The sequence below is a fragment of the Aedes aegypti genome, chromosome 1, assembly GCF_002204515.2.
Source record: "Aedes aegypti strain LVP_AGWG chromosome 1, AaegL5.0 Primary Assembly, whole genome shotgun sequence".
NCBI lineage: Eukaryota > Metazoa > Arthropoda > Insecta > Diptera > Culicidae > Aedes > Aedes aegypti.
In genome coordinates, this window is record NC_035107.1 from 22,145,800 (window position 1) to 22,166,604 (window position 20,805).

Here is a 20,805-nt window from a genome sequence, read left to right on the forward strand (position 1 = left end):
TATAAAGTGAGCATCATAGACGTAGTGGTTCGAATCTCGATCATTTTAAAAGCATTTTATTTCAATAGAAACTGATGAAAATCTAAATACTAGCTACTATTTATAAACGTGAAATTATGTATACTTAACTGAAAATTCAAGATTGTTAAATTAAAGCGTAGCTTTCTTAAACAATTCTGTTTTTACATTATATATTCCATTTAGGGGTATTCGGGCGGTTTGACCAATGGGGTGAAATGAGCACTCCTTGAAAGCTGCATAAATTCTTCAAAAATAGTTATTTCACATGAGATAACATGCAATTCCAAAACTGACAAGGAAATGAAGCAATAAGCATGCTATAAATAAGTGTTCTAAACTCACACAAAAAGTAATAAATGAAGTTCGTAAAAACTTCCCATATTGCTAGAAATGGCTGTCATCATTGATGATGTTTGACTGTTAGAATTTTCTTTAAATTTTAATCTTTTTACACCGAATGTTTAAAAATACTAATAGCTTTCAAGTGTAGCGAAAAAAATAGTTCACCTTTTTAAATTAGATTATAACAGATATTTTCACAACCAAAATAGGGTGCTCACATCTCCCCATCGGTAAAAAATTCCGTCATAGCAAAGTTCTATTTAGTTTAAACCGCCTTTAACACAAAATGCGTTTTTAAAGATACAAACTCAAGAAAATGTACAATTTTGGTACTCATACAAGAATAACCATAACTTCTACAGTTTTCATCCGATTTTAACCGTCGATAAATCATTTTCTTTCATTTCCCACGGCGTCTCTGGGGCCATCAGCACAATTGATTTTGAACTCGGGCATCCACTAAAACCCGCCTTTAAGGTAGCTAAACGGAGGGATGTGAAGTTCGTCAACCCTTCGAACGAAGTACTCCGATGGTCACCAAAAACCGTCGTAAATTCGCCTTACCCTACGGAATCTCGAGCGCGATCCCCGTACGTAGCCAATAGTCGTACGCCGGATCTGACCTGATCTGAAGTAAGGGGACTTCATTTCATCGCATGCAGTCAGAGCCCCCAAAACAAAGCCGTACGACGGTACGTTGGCCTCGACCCTGAGAAGACGGTCATAACCCGGGAAGCCCGACAAACCGTCGATGCAGCTCTCGTAGAAGACCAAAATCGGAAGCCTTCCGTCCAGCCTCCGCAACGATAAATCGGCCATACTCCCCGAGCTCAATCCCTTCATCGCTGCCTCCATCACAGCAGCGTCAGCGGAGAAGCTACGTTCCCACCATTGCTCCGAGGAGCGAGCAGAAGCAACATCATCGAGTCATCGTCATCCAAAAATCCTGCGCAAGTGCGTGGAAACCTTTGTTCATGCCAATGATAGTTTCCCTTATCACCCGTTACCGTAATTGAGTCCAACTCGAATGAATTAAAAATTTCCGTAAATAAAGTGTAGTTGAAGTTTTGAAAGCTATTTGATTTATTTTTTGTTTCGGACAATTCTGAAAAAAATCACCCTTTGACGTACGTTTTGTTTTTTTTTTTCGTTTTCTGGTAAGTTCGCCTTCAAGACTTCCAAACTCCATTTAGGTTCAGATCGGGTTAAACGGGTTTAAGGTGTTGAGGACAAAATATTTGTTTGTTGCAGGTAAATTTTTGGCGTGAGGGTAGAAGGTTCGTCAAGGTGAGTAGGAAGTTTATTAAAGCCGTTCACGAGTCCTCTGAGGTAAAGGATCTCTGGAACAGTCGGGCAAAGTTCAAAAACGACCGGTGGTCTCTCGGTTATTGGGAGTGGCGCTTAAGCCACCGAGTTTTTGCAGAAAAAATATTTTTGGGGAACTTTTAGATGAAAATGTTACCAGTATTACTGCAAGATAACTGGAAAAACATCCAAAGGATGCTCTTTGAAATACCTGGATGAATCGATTCTGAGAATTAGAAAACAAATTTGTACACGAAGTTAACTAAAAATTTATAAACGAATTGCTTCAGGAATCTCTTGAGGAACTCCAACAAATTATTTAAAAAAAAGTTATCCGTGTATTTGTTCAAGTATGACAGCAAGCAATATACTGGTTCGCGACTAAAAATGGGTGAACCAACGTGCAAAGTTCGATTTTTGACCAACTTCGCCGCGTCGCGAGTCATTTCGCTATAGTGCGCATCTATGCCCTCCGCCGTGTGCATTATGCGCACTGTTGAGAATCGAGTTGCGACGCGGCGAAGTTAGTCAAAAAATAAACTTCGCAAGTTGGTTCACCCATTTTTAGTCGCGGAGCAGTATACTTTTAAAAAGAGAAAGAGAAATTTCATCGCAAAAGATTTTGCTAAAAGTATTTCTGAAGGGGTTTTTTGTAATACAGTTAACTCTCCCTTACTCGATATTCCGTACCTCGATATCGAGATTGAGAACCATAGCAACAGTTGGGTTTCAAGGCTAACTCGATGGTCCCTTGGATCGCAGTTGCACTGGTTTTGTGTTCTGTAACTCGATGGTCCATTCAATATCGAGTTAGGGAGAGTTGACTGTAGTTATCCCAAACAAAGTCATGATGAGATTTATCAGCAGAAATCTCAATCAGAGCTGGGAAAAGTTCTGAAATTCACACTACAGTAGGCAAGCGTAGCAAATCACAGTCAGCGGAGCCAGTGAAACTCACGCGTATCGCTGCTGTAGGCAAAATGTCTTGAAAAATGTTCTATTTTCCGCATTTACAGCCTTCAATGACACTACTGATTTCGAAAATTCACGTACCCAACATAGGCGACTTGATGAGATTCACAATTTTGAACTACTGTGTTAGAAGAACCACGAGATTTTCGCAAAAACTCAAGCCTACTACTATTACCATTCCCTACCATAGCCTACTACTATTACCATTTCTCGATATCGAGTCATGGAACATCGACTCATGGAGGTATCATTGTACTAAAGTCAGTACTTGAAATCAGTGTTTCCAAACTTGATGGATGCAAAGATAGATCGTGCTTTCAATACACTTTTGACGTCGAATTAGTCAAGAGCGTGGAACTCTTTTTAGAACGTAGTAAACCACCTTTGGGGGAACATCAGAAGTCCATATTACGAGGACATGATTAAAGAATTGTTTGAAAATCATGCCAAAATAGGTAAACATTCTAAATACAAAATTTACTTCAGCTTTTGCTAATTACTATTTTTCATGCAATGCAGGTGGGAACATGTCTTTGAAGATTCAGTTTATACACTCGCACCTGGATTTTTTCCCGGAGAATCTTGGTGATGATAGTGACTAGCACGAAGAACTTTTTCACCAACAGATGAAAACCATGGAACGGCGTTATCGTTGCTGGCTTCTTTATCGCGAAATATAAAGTGAGCATCATAGACGTAGTGGTTCGAATCTCGATCATTTTAAAAGCATTTTATTTCAATAGAAACTGATGAAAATCTAAATACTAGCTACTATTTATAAACGTGAAATTATGTATACTTAACTGAAAATTCAAGATTGTTAAATTAAAGCGTAGCTTTCTTAAACAATTCTGTTTTTACATTATATATTCCATTTAGGGGTATTCGGGCGGTTTGACCAATGGGGTGAAATGAGCACTCCTTGAAAGCTGCATAAATTCTTCAAAAATAGTTATTTCACATGAGATAACATGCAATTCCAAAACTGACAAGGAAATGAAGCAATAAGCATGCTATAAATAAGTGTTCTAAACTCACACAAAAAGTAATAAATGAAGTTCGTAAAAACTTCCCATATTGCTAGAAATGGCTGTCATCATTGATGATGTTTGACTGTTAGAATTTTCTTTAAATTTTAATCTTTTTACACCGAATGTTTAAAAATACTAATAGCTTTCAAGTGTAGCGAAAAAAATAGTTCACCTTTTTAAATTAGATTATAACAGATATTTTCACAACCAAAATAGGGTGCTCACATCTCCCCATCGGTAAAAAATTCCGTCATAGCAAAGTTCTATTTAGTTTAAACCGCCTTTAACACAAAATGCGTTTTTAAAGATACAAACTCAAGAAAATGTACAATTTTGGTACTCATACAAGAATAACCATAACTTCTACAGTTTTCATCCGATTTTAACCGTCGATAAATCATTTTCTTTCATTTCCCATATACTTTTGATGTAGCTTAAGTCAAAATTTTTAAATTTTTTTTTGCCTTAAATTGAAATTGACTTAAATTTTCTTACAGAAAAGCTTAAAAAATGATAAAATTGTCAACTATTATAATACTGCAAGTTTAACAGAAATTTAATAACTACCGAAAGCTAAACATTACATATATTTTGCAATTGGATTAAATGGACAAATTGATGTGAAGTTTTGCGAAAAAGTTACACGTCTTCTCAGTGAGAATCGAACTCACGACTCCCTGATCTCTAGTTAGGGCGCGTTACCCCTACGCCATAAGAAAACTCATGAACGCAGAAGTTAACCTTAATTCGATTTCAGCTCAATTATCACGTGGTCCTTATTCGCAAAGTGCACCTCTTTCGGAAGAATTAGATGCCCATCCATTCGGTAGTTGTTAAACTTCCACTCGGCTGGTTAGCCGTAAACCACGAATCATAATTAAAAACAAGTATTTATCGAGCAACGGACTCATGTTCCGTAACCGGTCGTTTGAGAACGTCGCGACCCATTGGAAGCCCACACAATTGAAACCTCAGCCAGCGCAGTTGCTGGCTAGTGTAGTGTGCTATTTCCATACCTAAAAAATAATGCGCTCTGGGGCTAGCCATTGGATGTATAGAGAAAGCGTTGTGTTTGGATGGGCATCTAATTCTTCCGAAAGAGATGCACTTTGCGAAAAAGGACCACGTGATTATTGAGCTGAAATCGGATTCAGGTTAACTTCTGCGTTCATGAGTTTTCTTATGGCGTAGTGGTAACGCGCCCTAACTAGAGATCAGGGAGTCGTGAGTTCGATTCTCACTGAGAAGACGTGTAACCTTTTCGAAAAACTTCACATCAATTTGTCCATTTAATCCAATTGCAAAATATATGTAATGTTTAGCTTTCGGTAGTTGCTAAACCACGATACATAATTAAAAACAAGTAGAAATTTAGTGTTCCGATGATCGTTTGTCGAATTAGCTTTCATTTCATGCTGAAAGGTTCAAAATTGGAGCCATGCATTTAAAAATATCAGCATTTTAGTAATAAAGGTTTTTATCAAAACTTAATATTACAAAATACGAGCGAATCTTGAAAACGGTTCCTCTTATAAAATAGACCTCATTTTTGTAATCAGCGTACAATTTTACATCAATAATGGAGGTCGAATGGGTAAAGTTCATTAAATTGTTACCGTTGAGATACGCTAACTTTGTTTATTATTTGCTAAGAATAGGTTTGTTAATTGGTTAGTATTTGTTAGTAGAGGTTATATTATATTGTGTAAATTGTTATCTTTCTGTTTGTTAAATGTTAGTAAAGTATTAGAAAATTAGGATATATAGGAACAAAATTTGTTAACACACTATCACCATACACTGAAGAAGTCTAAGACAACACACATAATATTGAGCCAAAAAGGGGAAAACGGGTTGCCACAGTTAAACCCACATCAAAAAGGGAAAATAAAGGATGAAAGGGATAGAGGGAAAAGGGACAGGCATCTGGGTCGAACTGAGCCAAGAGCAAAGCCTATTCAATTTAGAACTTCTAGACAACCAGTTCGCAGATTCAACCGTATACCCAGTGTTCGACGACTATACCCGAATCAGAACCCATTACTATAGGCTGATTTCGCCTGGTATTGACCACCCCCGGATCGTCGGCTTCCGAGTGGTATACTACAAGCCATCCAGAGTATTCAAGCGGCTTCAGGAGTCGTCTCAGAGACCCAGACCGTCGTGGAGAGCCCTCTGACACCCAGGACGTTTGGTGGACGCCCAAAGATACCAATATCCCCTCCGCAGCCATCGCCCAGCCGCCTTTCGTGGGCATCCGTGAGCTCGAAGAGCGTTCCGCTCGCCCCAGAAACCCGTTAGCCATCAAGCCCACCCCGAATTCAGCCCAGCAACCCCCAGGACAACCCTTACGTGCTCCATTTCCGGCCGGCCGCAACGTTCCACACGCCACACCCAGACACTACACACACCAGTAAGTTGAAAAAAATATAAAGTTAAAAGCCAAAGAAGGTGAGTTTTACTTGGGTTCTTGACCGACCCTAAGAGTCTCACCCCTAAGGTAGGTCCTTCCGACCCGCCAGCTAATAAAATCTGTTTTATTTTGTAAACTAGCGTCTTCAAGTCGAGCACTTGACACTGCAGAAGTATGTGAGACGTAGATGTAATAGGCCTATCTGTTAAGATAAGCAACATATTAGAGTTTAAGGCTCAAGAATCCATCATTGATGACTGAAGCAATCATCCAAAAAATTAAAAACCAATTTTTTCGTTCAAATTTATAACAATGCTTATGAAAATCTATCATCGCATTTCAAATAGTAAGTGTAATGCAATGATAGGTTTACTTGATCATTGCTTCGAGTTTGAGCAAAAAAAAAAACTGGGTTTGAAAATTTGTAAACCATCATCGTTTTTTTTTTTCCTCTTAAAGGTACCGTGATGAATCAAAATCCGGACGGTATCATTATCCGGACACTCGTATAATATTGATTAAATAATGGAAAAATATGTGTTAATTTGAATAATTTTATGCAGCACTTTAACCTTTAACATTGTTTATCATTTTACTAAAACTTGTGATCTAGTAACCATTGCCAAACAATTGAGAAAAATAAAAACAGAAAAGTTGCTCCAGTCAGACATTATTTCTTCGTGGTGCAAGTTAAGCGTCGGTTAAGCGTCGATAGAAGCTCCATCCAGTTCGAGTCGATAATATTGTGGTTGATTTAAATTATTTCAAAAGTGTTTTCATTATAAGTGCAAACGGGACTATTAATAAATTTGGGTTAAATGCTATTATTTAAGTGTTTAAATAGACTGTCCGGGATTAAAGACGAGTGGCTCGAAATCCGGACGAGATAAAATATTGCTGAATTTGGCATATGTGAATGAAAATTATGTAAGCATCTTGAAGAGAAAACTTGCAGCAAATATAGTTAAAGTGTGATGTGACCCCTCACTTCATTTTTCTCATAAAATAATATACTATTTATGTGATGCCGCAGTTCCAAACACAAGCGTCCAACAGGATACCTATGACTTCAATTGAGGTAATGAAAACACTAATTTACTTATATTTCACATATTTTTGAGCAACGTAGAGTGAATGAGTACATCTAAAACGTAACAATGCAAAGTAAAATTGGATTAAGCAACACTTATTACCTATTTTACGAAAATATTTCATGAAGTTTTTAATCTGTCCGGATTTTGATTCACAAGTGTCCGGATTTCAAGACAAGGCTTGTTCCAGATGTCCGGATTAAAGGACAATACAAGAGTTATTGATTTGACTATTTAAAAGATAAAATCTTCATTTTCAATCAAAAACTCCTTATCGTCACTTAGATATAATATGAATCTATATGTTGCAGCAAAGAACATTACTTAATTCTAGAGATAATCGATTAAAAATAGAGTTTGAACATTGTTCCCTGCTCAAGCGTCCGGGTATTGATGCAGCACGGTATTTGCTTTTTAAGAATTTTATTTTTTCTTCTGCAAAACTGAAGAGAAGTGTTAAAGTACATTTTGTGTTTTTCTTAAACATACTCTAATAATATATAAACATAATGTAGTGATCTACCCGGGGGGACGTAATGCCAGAGAGAAGAAGAAGAAGAAGGTTGACCATTTTGAATGCAACATCGAAAAAGTTGCAAATGTTTTGTTCAATACCGTTGATAGAATCTTGAATGCGCAATTTCTCCAAGCCATGATCTTAAGATAACTTTTCAAAATGACTTTTGACCATTCACCAAAAAACCCTTAGTGCGACGCCGGTGGGATGATGGCAATGGCCATCAAACGATCAAACCGCAACTCGGATAAGTCAAACTGGGGGCTATTTTTAGCTTCCCTTGTCCGGTCCGGTTGTTGTTTACTCTGCTATGTTGTTTGGGTTCGGTTCGGGAGAACCACGAACAAAAAAAGAAAAATGTTTCCCCACAGCTGCGAAGGTGCTTACGCACGTTCTGGCTGTCGTTTATCCGGTTCGATCGTTGCTTTCTGGTAATCGATAATGCGGTGACAGTTTTTTGAGTGATCCGTCGAGAAAGCGAAGCCACTGTCGTATCGATAACGTGTCGTCTAGTCTACGGATTTGTGCCATTCCAGAATGGGGGTTTTACACACAAAGCTGTAATATGTAGAATTTGCTAATTTAAACGATGGTTCGTAAATCAGAGAAAATCTCTCGTTGTCGCGTGTTATCTTATCTGACATCATGCCTTGGACGATGTTAGAAATTTGCTCCAGTATGTGCTGGTATTACAGGTTGAGTAATTGGTTGGATTTACCAATTGGAACAATGTACCTAGATGAGAACGTTTAAACAATGATATTTTTTTTTTTCATAATAAGTATTCTGCGGTCTCCCAAGAAGTAGCTGAAGCATTTTTGGATCCTTGAGCTTTGAAAAGGCTCTTCGCAATCATGATCATGAGCCTCTTCAAAAGCATTGTGAACCCTTTGAAGATTTGTCGATTGTCACTGGGATCTTACCTTATAATCATTCTGAAGTCTTCAAACAATCGATCTAGAGCACTGTTTCTCAACCTTGGTAACAGCGAAAAAACGACTCGCTGTGAGGTGTTTGTTTCAGCGTGCTTTTAACTTGGTCGGGCCAGAAGGACCAAAGTGGTCATTCATCAATAATTGAACTAGCAAAGTCACAGGTATTCAAAATCATGAAGATTGAGCCGTCGCATGCCTACTTTTGGTGCAGAAACTGGTCCCATATTACGGGTTTCCCTGTGGCCATTCCGGTGTTCCAAAAGGGCCAGAATAACCATCCATTCATTTTTTTGGCAAAATACATCCAAACATAAAAAAAATTTGTAGAGAATTGGACACAATTTATTTGGATTTGGGGTTCAAATCTGAGTAATTTCATCGAATTGTCCAGATTGGCCACCTCCCGGGACTACAGGAACCGGTTCCGCGTGGACCATACTTGACCGAATTTTTCAGGGAATGTGCGCCCGTAATTGGTTCTTTATTACAGAAAAAAATTATGCCAAAATATCCATGAACCGAATAGTGCCGATGTGAATTACAAATACAGAACTGCGATGGAAACTTACTTTTTGGATGTTCCGGGTTTCCGAAACCGGGTATGGATAACTAAGTGATTTGAGAATCTTTACTCACAGTCCACGTGAATACCTGTTCAACAATATGAGGACGGTTCAGATTACTTGTTTAGTTACGAAACTACAGGTCGTCAAAGTAAGGGTCTCTAAAGGGACTTTTTTCAGATGTAGCAGGTTCCCGGTGGCCACAGTGACCAAATCCGGATCTCCGGGAGGGTTTCCGAAACTAGACATGTGTGCCCTTCATTTAAGCCCAACAGAACTAAATTCGGTCAACATAGAGCTCATTCATTTATTTCATAACGCTGAAATTGGCCTTTTTGGACACCCACCCACCCCCTTGTAACGCTTTTTGTATGAATATTATTCAATTTTTGTATGGGCCGTAACATCGTAAGGACACCCACCCACCCCCTCTAGCGTTATGAAATTTGTGAATGGGCCCATATTGATTTTTGCGAGCTGTTTGAATTTTCGGGTCGAAAACGACCCTAAGTCACAATTTGTAACTTTTTTATGGAAGCTCCCCTAGGGGTCATTCAAAACTTTTGTTTCCGCAGAAACAAAATTTCCCACAAAAAAATAATTGTCAGAAAGTTTCAAATTGCTAGGTTATTGCAATCAAAAGTTACATTGATTTGAATTTTGAAATGGGTCGAAAAAGACCCAAGGTCCTTACTAAGGTTAAGGGTGGTCCTTTCGATTTTCTCACATTGGTGGACCCTTTCGTACGCCAGCTAGCTAAACAATTTGCGGAAAAGCCTTTGGTGTTAGGTGTTTCTTCGCGTGATATGTCTCATATTTCCCTTGAAACACATAGTAAACTTAGTGGCATCATAAAGAGAAAGGATATAGCTTTCATTTTGAGCTAAAAAAAATTTAGTGCGGCCATTTTGAACTTCGTTAGAAAAATCGTTTTTTCACCATTAGCGCACCGCTCATTTTGAATTCTGAGACCACCATTAAAAAGCTAAGAAAAAACTGAGTAAGATAGGCTACAAAAACTAGGTGAGCAATGGTATTTACCCTATGAAATGAATTGATTTTTTAAATCATGTTCTACGATTTTGACGTAAATGGCGAGTACAATCAACACAAACATCATATTTTGCAAAACAAAGAAACAAGTTTCCAGTCGTTGGTGTTTTATTCGAGTCGGGTGAAGAATAAGAGTATTATTTTGAGTGAAACAATCTGGTGGCCATCTTGGATTTTGACGCCATCTTGGTTTTAAGTAATAGAATGAATTGTTCATTGCTCCAGAGAAACCTTCAGGGTAAGGTACCTAGATCCGTAAATCTCATTCCATATTTAAGACATTTTTTTTCTTTCAACTCATGTTCATATTAAAAGGTATATGGCCAGATATTTCTCTATGTAACTGTGTCAATTATTACTTGTGGCATTGTGGTAAATATTAATGTACGCATTTTTTCCAGAATTTTATCAAAAAATATTTCAGATATTGGGTTAACATTTCCTTCAGGAGTAACCGTTGATTTCTTCAGGAAATGTTTTATAAATCGTTTGGTGGCCTTTTAATGGAAATCTTTTATGGATTTCGTTAAAAATATTATTAAAAATTTAAATTGAAACTTCAGAGATTACTACAGAGAATCAAACATTAACTTTTCCAGGTATTCTTGCTAAAATTCTTTCACAAGACTCTCATGAAAGCTCCAAACCTTCCTGGAATGTCGATTTGTTTCACGAGACTCCTCTTAAGATTCTTTCAGGAATTCCTCCAGAAAATGTTTGAGAAATTTCCCAAGAAAGTACTTAAAGTATATATTCAGGAATGTTTTCAGGGATGTCCCCTTTTCTATGGAATTGTTGGTTAAAGTCCTTTTAAACTCCAAAACTTATTTCTAAGATAAATCCTATAGCTGCATTTTCTGTAACAACATTCCAGAAAAATAAAATCAAACACAATCCCGCAAGAAATTGATGTATCAATAAACGAACTGGATGTAGCAATTCCTGAGATATAGTGGTGATAAATTCGTGATATGGATTACTGTGAAAATGATTGAAAAAAAAACTGAATCAATAAGACCAAGTCACTAAAAAAAAGATGCTATCAGCTCTGCAACATTAGTTAACACCAGTGGTTTTCAATCGATGAAGAATGCACCCTTAAGAGAAATTTAAGCATCATCTTCTTCAGATCTGGCTCTACTGATTATTAGCGCTTTCAGATCATTTGATAAGTCTTCCTAATAGACGTACAAATTGATTAAAAAGCGCTCATTTTTTATGTCGTTCACACAATTTGAACAAACATCTTTGCATTGAAAAGACAGAGAAACACAATTAAAAAGTTGATATTAGAGTTTTTTGAATTTCTAATTTTCTAAAATTTATTCAATAAAAATAATGTTCATGAAAAATAAGTGAAAACGCTTCGAAATATAACATAAGTTTTTTTTGTATGTGTGGTTTGAAGGCCTTCTTTAATGAATTTTTAATAATCTTAAATAAAGTATTCGTTTACTATTCATGTATTTTAGAGTATTTTTCACACTATGAATTGTTTTTTAAAACCTAAAAAAAACTGGAAATATCAAGGAATTTTATTCCTGGAAACGAGTAGACACCTTGTAAGTGTTTACTCTCAAGAGACTCATAAGCGCTCTGGAGTTTCTCCCCAGAAGTATCCTATAATATTCTTATCATTAGCATTCTGAGGTTCTTCCACAGAAAGTTTTTTTTAGCATTTTCCCAAAAAAAATACTGGTATTTTCGTTCCAGAAGTTTCAGAGGATAAAATAAAATTTTGAAAATGATTCTGAAGCTCCCTCCTTGGTATAGTACTAATGAGTTACGTAGAATAAATATTGCTCAACATTTTAATTCAAAGTTTCATCTAGTAATCCTTGAACAAACATTGGAACAAATGTCAAATAAAATGATTGATAATGTTCGACAAAAATCGTTGCAACATTATATTGCCACGATTAATGCATTATACATTAAGGTTGAGTTAGGTTAAAATAATTTAAAGGTTTTTTTTATCTTATATGCAGGTCAATTCAGCTCACCTATAAAAGTTCTTAACTGCTACGGTAAATACAATGTAATATGTTGTTAACGCCGAGAGGAATGCTTCTAAATTGTTAAAAGATTATGGAATACATACTTGCTAAATCTCCGAAAGAGTTACTGATACAATTTTAAATCAAATTAAACAGTTGTCCTCATAGACACTGTTGCTTGTTTCACGTTACTTTACTTACTGTGCAGGAAGTGTGGAGAAATAGGTCACTTCGGGAAAGACTGCAAGAATTGACCAAGGTGCTTGCTCTGCTCACCGAAAGAAGGAAACACACGGTGCTCCAATTACCGTTATTATCAAATAAAATATACCATTCAGACGGCAGTCAACAGTTGATTCCTAACGTTGTTCTGCACCTCTGGGCCGATTTTAAAAAAAATCCTTAGTCAGAATTTTGAGTTACGCCCTTTTGAAGTTTATATGATAGAAATCACTTAAAATATGCCATTTTGACTTGTTTAAACAAAGAGATTATACAAAAAAATGTACATGTTTTTAATTATGAATCGTGGTTTACGGCTAACCAGCCGAGTGGAAGTTTAACAACTACCGAAAAGCTAAACATTACATATAATTTGCAATTGAATTAGATGGACAAATTGATGTGAAGATTTGCGAAAAAGTTACACGTCTTCTCAGTGAGAATCGAACTCACGACTCCCCGATCTCTAGTTGGGGCGCGTTACTACTACGCCATGAGAGGACTCATGAACGCAGAAGTTAACCTGAATTCAATTTCAGCTCAATAATCACGTGGTCCTTTTTCGCAAAGTGCAACTCTTTCGGAAGAATTAGATGCGATTCAACAAAAACAGCAGTAATCTAGAAAAATAAATTACACTATTTATCATCTGTTCAATATACATTCAACTTCCTACTTATTCTTATGAAGGATGGAAGACATGATAAGATTGCTCATAGTTCTCTCTAGTTCTTAGTCAATTCTTCAAAAATGAATTATTCATAAAAAATATATAGAACAGATCATGACGAATTCTTGAAAGATTTTGTTTGCTGAATTGTTGAATAAATTCCAGCGAAATATTTGATTGAGTTTCAGCGCGATGAAACATTTTTCAAACATCTTCAATTTATCCTAAAAACTTTTGAGATTATCCGGCTTACTTCGGTGCAAAGAAAATAAAATCTACACATACCTATTCACAGAATTTTTACTGTTCATCCATTTGTTATCTATAAATTGAAAAGGCAAGCAGTTTGCAGGTCTATTTCTTCCTTTTTAATTTGCAAAGGATATTCATATTTTTAAATATGAATGATCACTAAAGATGATCTAATGAATGATCCTTAAGACAGGACTGGTAGTAAGTTTCTTTTTAAAATCTTGGTCTCTATTTTAATAGAAGTCTCCAAAAAGTCTTTATTTGCATGGAAGTTTTCTAAATTATTTTTTTAAAAAAAAGGTCTCTAAAGTATCTTTTTCATTATTATGCTTGGATTGAATCCTGATGCAAAATTGTATAGACCCGCCTTGGTAGAGAATAGACTTTGTTAATCATATTTGGGAGAAAGCGAGTAACTTCAACAACATCAAAAACATGATAGGTACATACCATGAACATACTCACGAAAAAGCTAAAAATATACTACCACTATGGTTATAAAAGATTTAATTGTAAAATTTTTCTTCAGTCAAGCAAACGACACCAAACTAGTCAGTAAAAACTTAAAAGTGATTTTGTTTATTAAAATCTAACGAGCAACATGAGTAGTCGCTTTCTCAACTGTTGCAGGCCGTTTGCAGAAAAAAAGTGTTCGAAAGAGCTACGAAATCTCACCGAAAGCACCATAGATAAACTGAAAGCGGCTGGTTATGCTCCAATGTCTACATTGAATACAAATTTACGCATTTGTACGTCCTGCCGTTTAAACGTTGACAAACGGGCAATCTGTACATCATCGGTGGATCAGGTTGCAGGAAGTTCGAAAACAACAACAACTGAGGAATTACTAGATGCACCGACAACAACTGAGGAGTTACCAGAAGTACCAAGTGCAGATAGTCTTGCCACGGTACGATCAGCGACATCTGTTTCAACAAATCAATCAGAAGATGAGTGCATCCAGAAGGTCAACATCGAACGCTTCAACGAAGGGATAGCTGGAATAAAAGTGACTCCGATAAAATGGACGAAGATGGGTTACGTCAATTATCCCGAGAAAAAATACCGTGAAATCAACGAAGCTGTACGAAGAAACCTCTTCAAATTAGGACCTGAGGATGTGGAAAATACAGACTACGATGAGGTAATTATGAATATGAAGGAAAGGTTCTCGAATCTAGCCACGACAAGGAAAGAAAAATTATTGATTTTGTCGATGCTGCCAAGCTCGTGGTCTATTCAAGACGCCATTGATGAGTTCAAAACCAATAGAAATACAGCAAAAGAGGCAAAACAATTCAAAAATAACTGTCTTGCAACCAAAAATGCTAGTTCGAGTACTTCATTAACAGATGAGACAAAAGAAAAAATAATTCAATATTTTGAAGACGATAAAGTAAGTAGAGCTATTCCTGGCCAAAAAGATTATGTATCTGTAAAAAAAGATGGAAAGCGTCAAGCAATCCAAAAACGATTAATGATGACTACTTTGAAAGAAGTGTATACACGCTTCAAGGAAATTAACGAAAATATTAATATTAATAAAATAAAAAATTAATATTAATATTTCCTCATTTGCAAGCCTTCGTCCAAGTTTCTATCCAATTCAGGAACACATAATGTTTGTGTGCACAACACACGAAAATATTAACCTAATCTTACATAGTTTGAAAAGAATCAATTTATCAAAGGATATTAAAAAGTTAACTGGTAGTCTTTTGTGTGAAAATACAACATCAAATTGCTATCTACGATCTTGTTCGGATTGTCCAGATTCTTCATCATTGGAAAATACTTTATTCGCTGAGTTTGAAGAAAATTATATTGATCAGTTATTATTTGAGCAATGGGTGACCACGGATAGGTGTGACCTAGAAACTATTGTAAAACCTGTAGATGAGTTTGTGTCATTTTTTTGCTTGAAATTAGAAAGTTTAATTCCTCACGACTTTATTAAAACAGAGCAATCCCGCTTTTTAAAAAATACGAAATAGTTATTTAGGCAACAAGTTGCAAAATGATGATTTTTCCAGCACGAGTTGTACATTTATCCAACGAGGCTCGCCGAGTTGGATAAATACAACGAGTGCTGAAAAAATCGAGTTTTGCAACGAGTTGCCTACAACATTTTTTGCTATTTCGAAAAATGCCATTTCAGCTGGATGAACTCTAAAAGCACAAACAAACATTTCAAGAGAACCCACATGGGCATACATCCATGCGTAGTATCAATTCAGTATTTTTCAATCACGTAGGCTGTGATTAAGTAGTACCTACCCATGAATGTCACAAGTTTTCACGCTCCCATTGAAATCAGGTAAGACAACACAAACAGTAGCTGACTACAAATGTTGGACTATTCGATTCCAAATCAGAATCACTTGGTCATTCATGGGAAGAGGGAGCGTCTGGCCAATGATCACGGTCCATACAAATTTTATAAATTTGTGTATGGACAAATGACCACGAGGGGGGAGGGGGTTGGCCAGGGATCCCAAAAAAAACTGATCACGTGGTTAATGGACAGCCCCTGTATGAATCAGATCGCACAACGGATCTAGAATCAAATGCAATTATGCTTATTTTGCGCGGCATGTGAGGCGAGACGAGTCGAATGTGGGACAATTGTCGACTCGCTCCCATTGGATTAACATTAGTCGCCTCACATCACCCGAGGTGAGAAGGACTCGTCTCGACTCACACGTCGCGCAAATAAGCACAAATGGCATGAAGAGACTGGGTTGTTCGGTTGATGCCTACCAAAACAGTACTGAAAAGTGCTACTTTTCAGCACCGAAAAGAGTGCTGAAAAGTAGCACTTTTCAGCATTGTTTTTTAAGTAGGAAAAGTAGGCCGTTATGTTGATCAACTTCTCAATGAAAAGTTGATTGATTTGCAACGGAATTGCAAAAAATACATTACAAGATGGTGAATTTTTAGTCATTTGTGATTTTTCTGAAAACTATAGCTTTGTATTGCAAGATGAAGTGCAGTCCCATCACTGGAACGTACAACAAGCTACAATTCATCCATTCGTTATTTATTTCAATGGAAGTACGCAAAATGAACATTTTAGTTTTATTGTAATTTCCGAAGATTTAAGACACGACTCAGTATCTGTAAATTTGTTCATTGCCAAAATGATTAACTTTTTACGCGTTGATAAGGATAAAGAAATCAGAAAGATATATTTCATGTCTGATGGAGCAGCATCGCAGTACAAAAACCGTAAGAATTTTTCGAGCCTATGTCAATTTAAATCAAAGTACGGAATTGATGCAGAATGGCATTTCTTTGCTACGTCACATGGCAAAGGTCCTTGTGATGCTATTGGAGGAACCATAAAGCGCATGGTCACAAGAGCAAGTTTAGCCAAAGAACGTGAGCATCCAATTAAAACTGCAAAAGAACTATTTGATTGGGCGAATCGCAGAAAAGAAGAAGATTTAACAAAATTATCATTTTGTTTTACTACTACTGAAGAGTACGAATTAACGGCATCAGAGCTCAACGAGCAATATAATAACGCGAAAACGATCCAAGGAACCCAAAAATTTCACTGTTTCATTCCATTGTCAGAAAATAAAATTAAAGCAAAACTATACTCGAACTGTACTGATAATGATGCAAAAGTGTTCGATATTGTAAAAAAATTGAATAACAATAAATAAATAAATAAGTATTAATAAAATGTTTTCATTTTATACTTCATCATTCTTACCAACTTCCTTTGTCGCTATCAATTTGCAACCACCCGGCAGTAATGCCATTCACAGTTACAAATCCAACCTTTCACAGATAAAAATATTTAAATTTCAATGTAGCGTAAACAGAAGAAGATAGTAAATGTAAACCAAATTCATTTATTATTACAGCATCACGTTTAATTTCTTATTAAAGATGCTTCAATGTTACATGATCCTGTAAATTTAAAGTGTATTCGATTGAAAAATAAGCGATTTGGCGTTAACATTTCAGTTTATCTTGATGCTCCAAATATGTGCATGAAAATAAACTGAAATTTACAACATATTTTTAGCTGTGTTGTCCCATCAATTCATCGTCATCCCTCCAATCACGACCCCGCCTAATTTGCTTTCCTCCCTCTTTACAGCCACCCCTTCATCAATCACCGTCCATAGCGGTCGAACCCTTTTCGACAGCCCATCCAGTCGTCCAGCAGCCGTAACTGTCGCCGAATCGACGTTACCGGGCTGGACCGCTCTCCAAACAACCGTACCGGTCTCCATTCCGTACTTCCGTTTTGGTGGCCATAATCGTCGGAACCTGTCGCTGTCATCAATCACCTGCGGCGGCGAAATCTTCGACCGAATGTTCTTCGACGGCGGAATGGAACTTCCCTCGCCGCTGGGAATGGACCCGGCCCTGGGGGGGAATCCCGGAGTCGATCCGCACGTGAAGAAGTACTACCGTAAGGCTGAGCACAGGTGAGTGACAATGCTCCTTTTTTCGGTTGATTAGGGTTTGCATTTGTCATCGGGTTTTTTTATTCGAAACGTGGATGGGAATAATAGGAAGTTTATGTTATCATTCCGTTGCAGACCACATTGGGTATTCATAACGCATTTTAAAATTTTGGTGAAAGGTGTCACCCTCATCACTGGTGTATCTCGCTACACAAATTCTGAATATCTTGTAGCTTCCTTTCTCAGAGAGAGTTTCACCTGTAGTCAATTGAAATCGAAATGGAGTCGAACCGAAATAGAATCGCAAAAAGAATCTAAGCTCAGCTATTTTCAATTCTCAACTTGTTATAAGCGATAATTCATGGTTCTTACTACGCTAAACGAAAACTTGTAAAGACTTCCAACTTTAAAATGATGGCTTTCATAAATTTTGCCTCCCGGAAGATCCTCAAGCGAATAAACATTGCAAACCGTAATTAATTTTAACTCCGTTTCGCTACAAATCACAACTTTCAAACAGGGAAGAGCGCACTCCATCTCGTCGTTTTGCCCTTTAAAGTGGTGGAAAATATCCATCGGTGGATAATCCGGTTTGCTCTAAGTGAAGATAAGAAGGATACACTCCGCAGTCGTTACTTACACCACCACTACCAAACTGGCAGCACGTAGTAGGCGGATGGGCGGTGGAATGTGGAAGGTAGAAGCGACCCTTCGGGAAAAGTTGAGCTCTTTCATCTTGATTGCATTACATCAACGACATCCATCCAAGTAGCCCAGCTTTGGCATTGGGGATGAGGGTACCCATACTGTATGGCAACCCATTTGACAAACCTCAGATGGCCTTGAATGGTAATTTACTAGCTTTTGACTGTTAAAGTTCTTTGGATCTCCGTACACGTGAATTTGGTTTTACAAATAAAAATGATAAAATCAGTTTTTAAATAAAAATGATAAAATCATTGTTTCATTGCGTTGTAGTTGAGCAACCTGAAATATTTCACCTGGAAACCACGTCGAGCTTTGTCAAACCGATTTCACGTTTGCAGGTTTCTTGGAACCTAAGAACGATAGTAGAAGATCCACCAAAAAAACACGACAAACTTTCACTTGAAGCAAAAACTGAAAGCAGAAAATGATGAACAGCTGTGCTGAGTACGGACCCTTGCTAATTAATTTGCAACTTTTGCCGGATTCCGTGCTCGGTTTATCGCCGGAACGGTGCTTAGCAATTAAATAGGCACAACGACAAACCCGAGTGGGTCACAATATTTTCCGAGAATGAATCTGCTGCAGGTTGGGGAAAAAGTTTTTGAATTAGCCATCGTAAATGAAGGGGATGGCAAAAAGAAAAAAAATCACTTTGAAAAAGGTAAACCTAAAGCATTCATCACATGGAAAGATAGGTATTACTTGGAATGGGTTGGTATAATCGTTAGGCTGAAAAGATAGCTCAACCTAAATAAATCTCGATTCAAATTTCAATCTTAATCTGTAAAACTCAAAAGAACAGCCATTTTTTAAAGAAAGAAAATTCTGAGATGAAAAAAATATGAACTAAAATGCCAATTATTACAAAACTATTATTTTAAAAATAGCTCATCCAACTTGTTATTCTAACAACCTTTTTGGCCTAAGAATACTTTCGACCAAAACAAAACTATGGCTTGAAACTTCCAGGCTCACCTTAGTAAGTAACAACCATTTCGTACAAACAATATTCGTCCTTATGGCATTCGGCCCAAAATGAAATCTATCGGCTTTCGGCGAAACAGCTTGTTCTCTGCCAACCAAATAAGTGTTTCAGTCTGTTTTTTTTTTCAGTATGTTGCTATATATTGAATCGAAAAAAGTAACCAAGTAGTTCTTTACCCCACTTGGATCTAAAATTTTTAATGAGGCAACAGTGGAATTTATTATTGAAATTTGTGATTTTACTAGGAATGTGAAAAGAAATTACTCCAGAATATCCTCTACGAATTTCTACAGTATTACCTTCAGGGATCTATCCAGGAATTCCTAAATGAAATCCTTCACAATTCGCTACACAGAAACTCATCCTGGGATTCCTTCAGCAATTCCTTTAATAATTCTTCCAATAATTTCACTAGGGATTACTCCACAAAACCCTACACGGATTCTTCCAGAAATTGTCTCAGCGCCTCTTCCAGAAGTTAACAACAAATATTTCTTCAGGAATTCCACATAGACTTCCGGCAGGAGTTCTCCAAATTTTACCAGGGATTCCTCAATATAACCCTCCAGAGATTCTCTCAGAACTTTCTCCTGATATTTGCATCATAAACTCCTCCAGAAATTTCTACAAAAAATCCAAACAAATTCCCTCATAAATTCTTCGGGAAAATCCTCCAGGAATTCCTTCAGCGCTGCATCCAGGGATCCCACCAGAGATTACTACATGAGGTATAATATTTCTTTAGAAAATCCACAAGGGATTCCACCAGGAATACTTCCAGCATATTTCAGAAAATCCCCCAAAGATTCCTCCTGAAATACGAATACCTTTAAGAAATTCCTCCTGAGATACCTCCAGAAATTCCTTTAGAGATTCCAGCAGAAATTTCTTCAGGGATCTTGCAAAAAATTTCCTTAAAACAATTCACCAGAAATAAACATAGGAGCTTTCGCCACAAATTCTTTAAAGAACTCACAAACAACTTACCAAAGGATTTCCTGTTTTGAAAAAATCGTCGAAAAATTCAGTCAACAATTTCTCCAAGTACTTCTTCAGAGATTTCTCGAGAAATTTCTTCACCAGAATTTTCTGCAGAAATTACGCCAGGAATTCCTTGGGAAGTGCTACCAAGAGTGACCATCAGAGATTCCTTTAGAACTTCTTCCAGATATGACACCAGAAATATATCCACAAATTCTACCAGGAATTCCCCAGGAAAATTTATGTCAGTGATTTCTTCAAAAATTCCTAAATAAAATCCTTTAAAGATTCCTTCAGTAAATTTTCCAGGGATTTCTTCA

The 20,805-nt window shown here is 36.9% G+C and overlaps 1 protein-coding gene across 1 annotated transcript in view; it reads left to right on the top strand.

Annotated features, from left to right (window-relative positions):
* Positions 1-20,805, top strand: part of LOC5567111 (cytosolic purine 5'-nucleotidase) — a 200,609-nt gene that overhangs the window by 6,861 nt on the left and 172,943 nt on the right. Inside the window, exon 2 of the mRNA XM_021839127.1 lies at positions 17,499-17,832. Coding sequence (XP_021694819.1) covers positions 17,717-17,832 — 116 coding nt within the window. The 5' untranslated portion in view covers positions 17,499-17,716. The remainder of the gene's footprint in view (positions 1-17,498; positions 17,833-20,805) is intronic.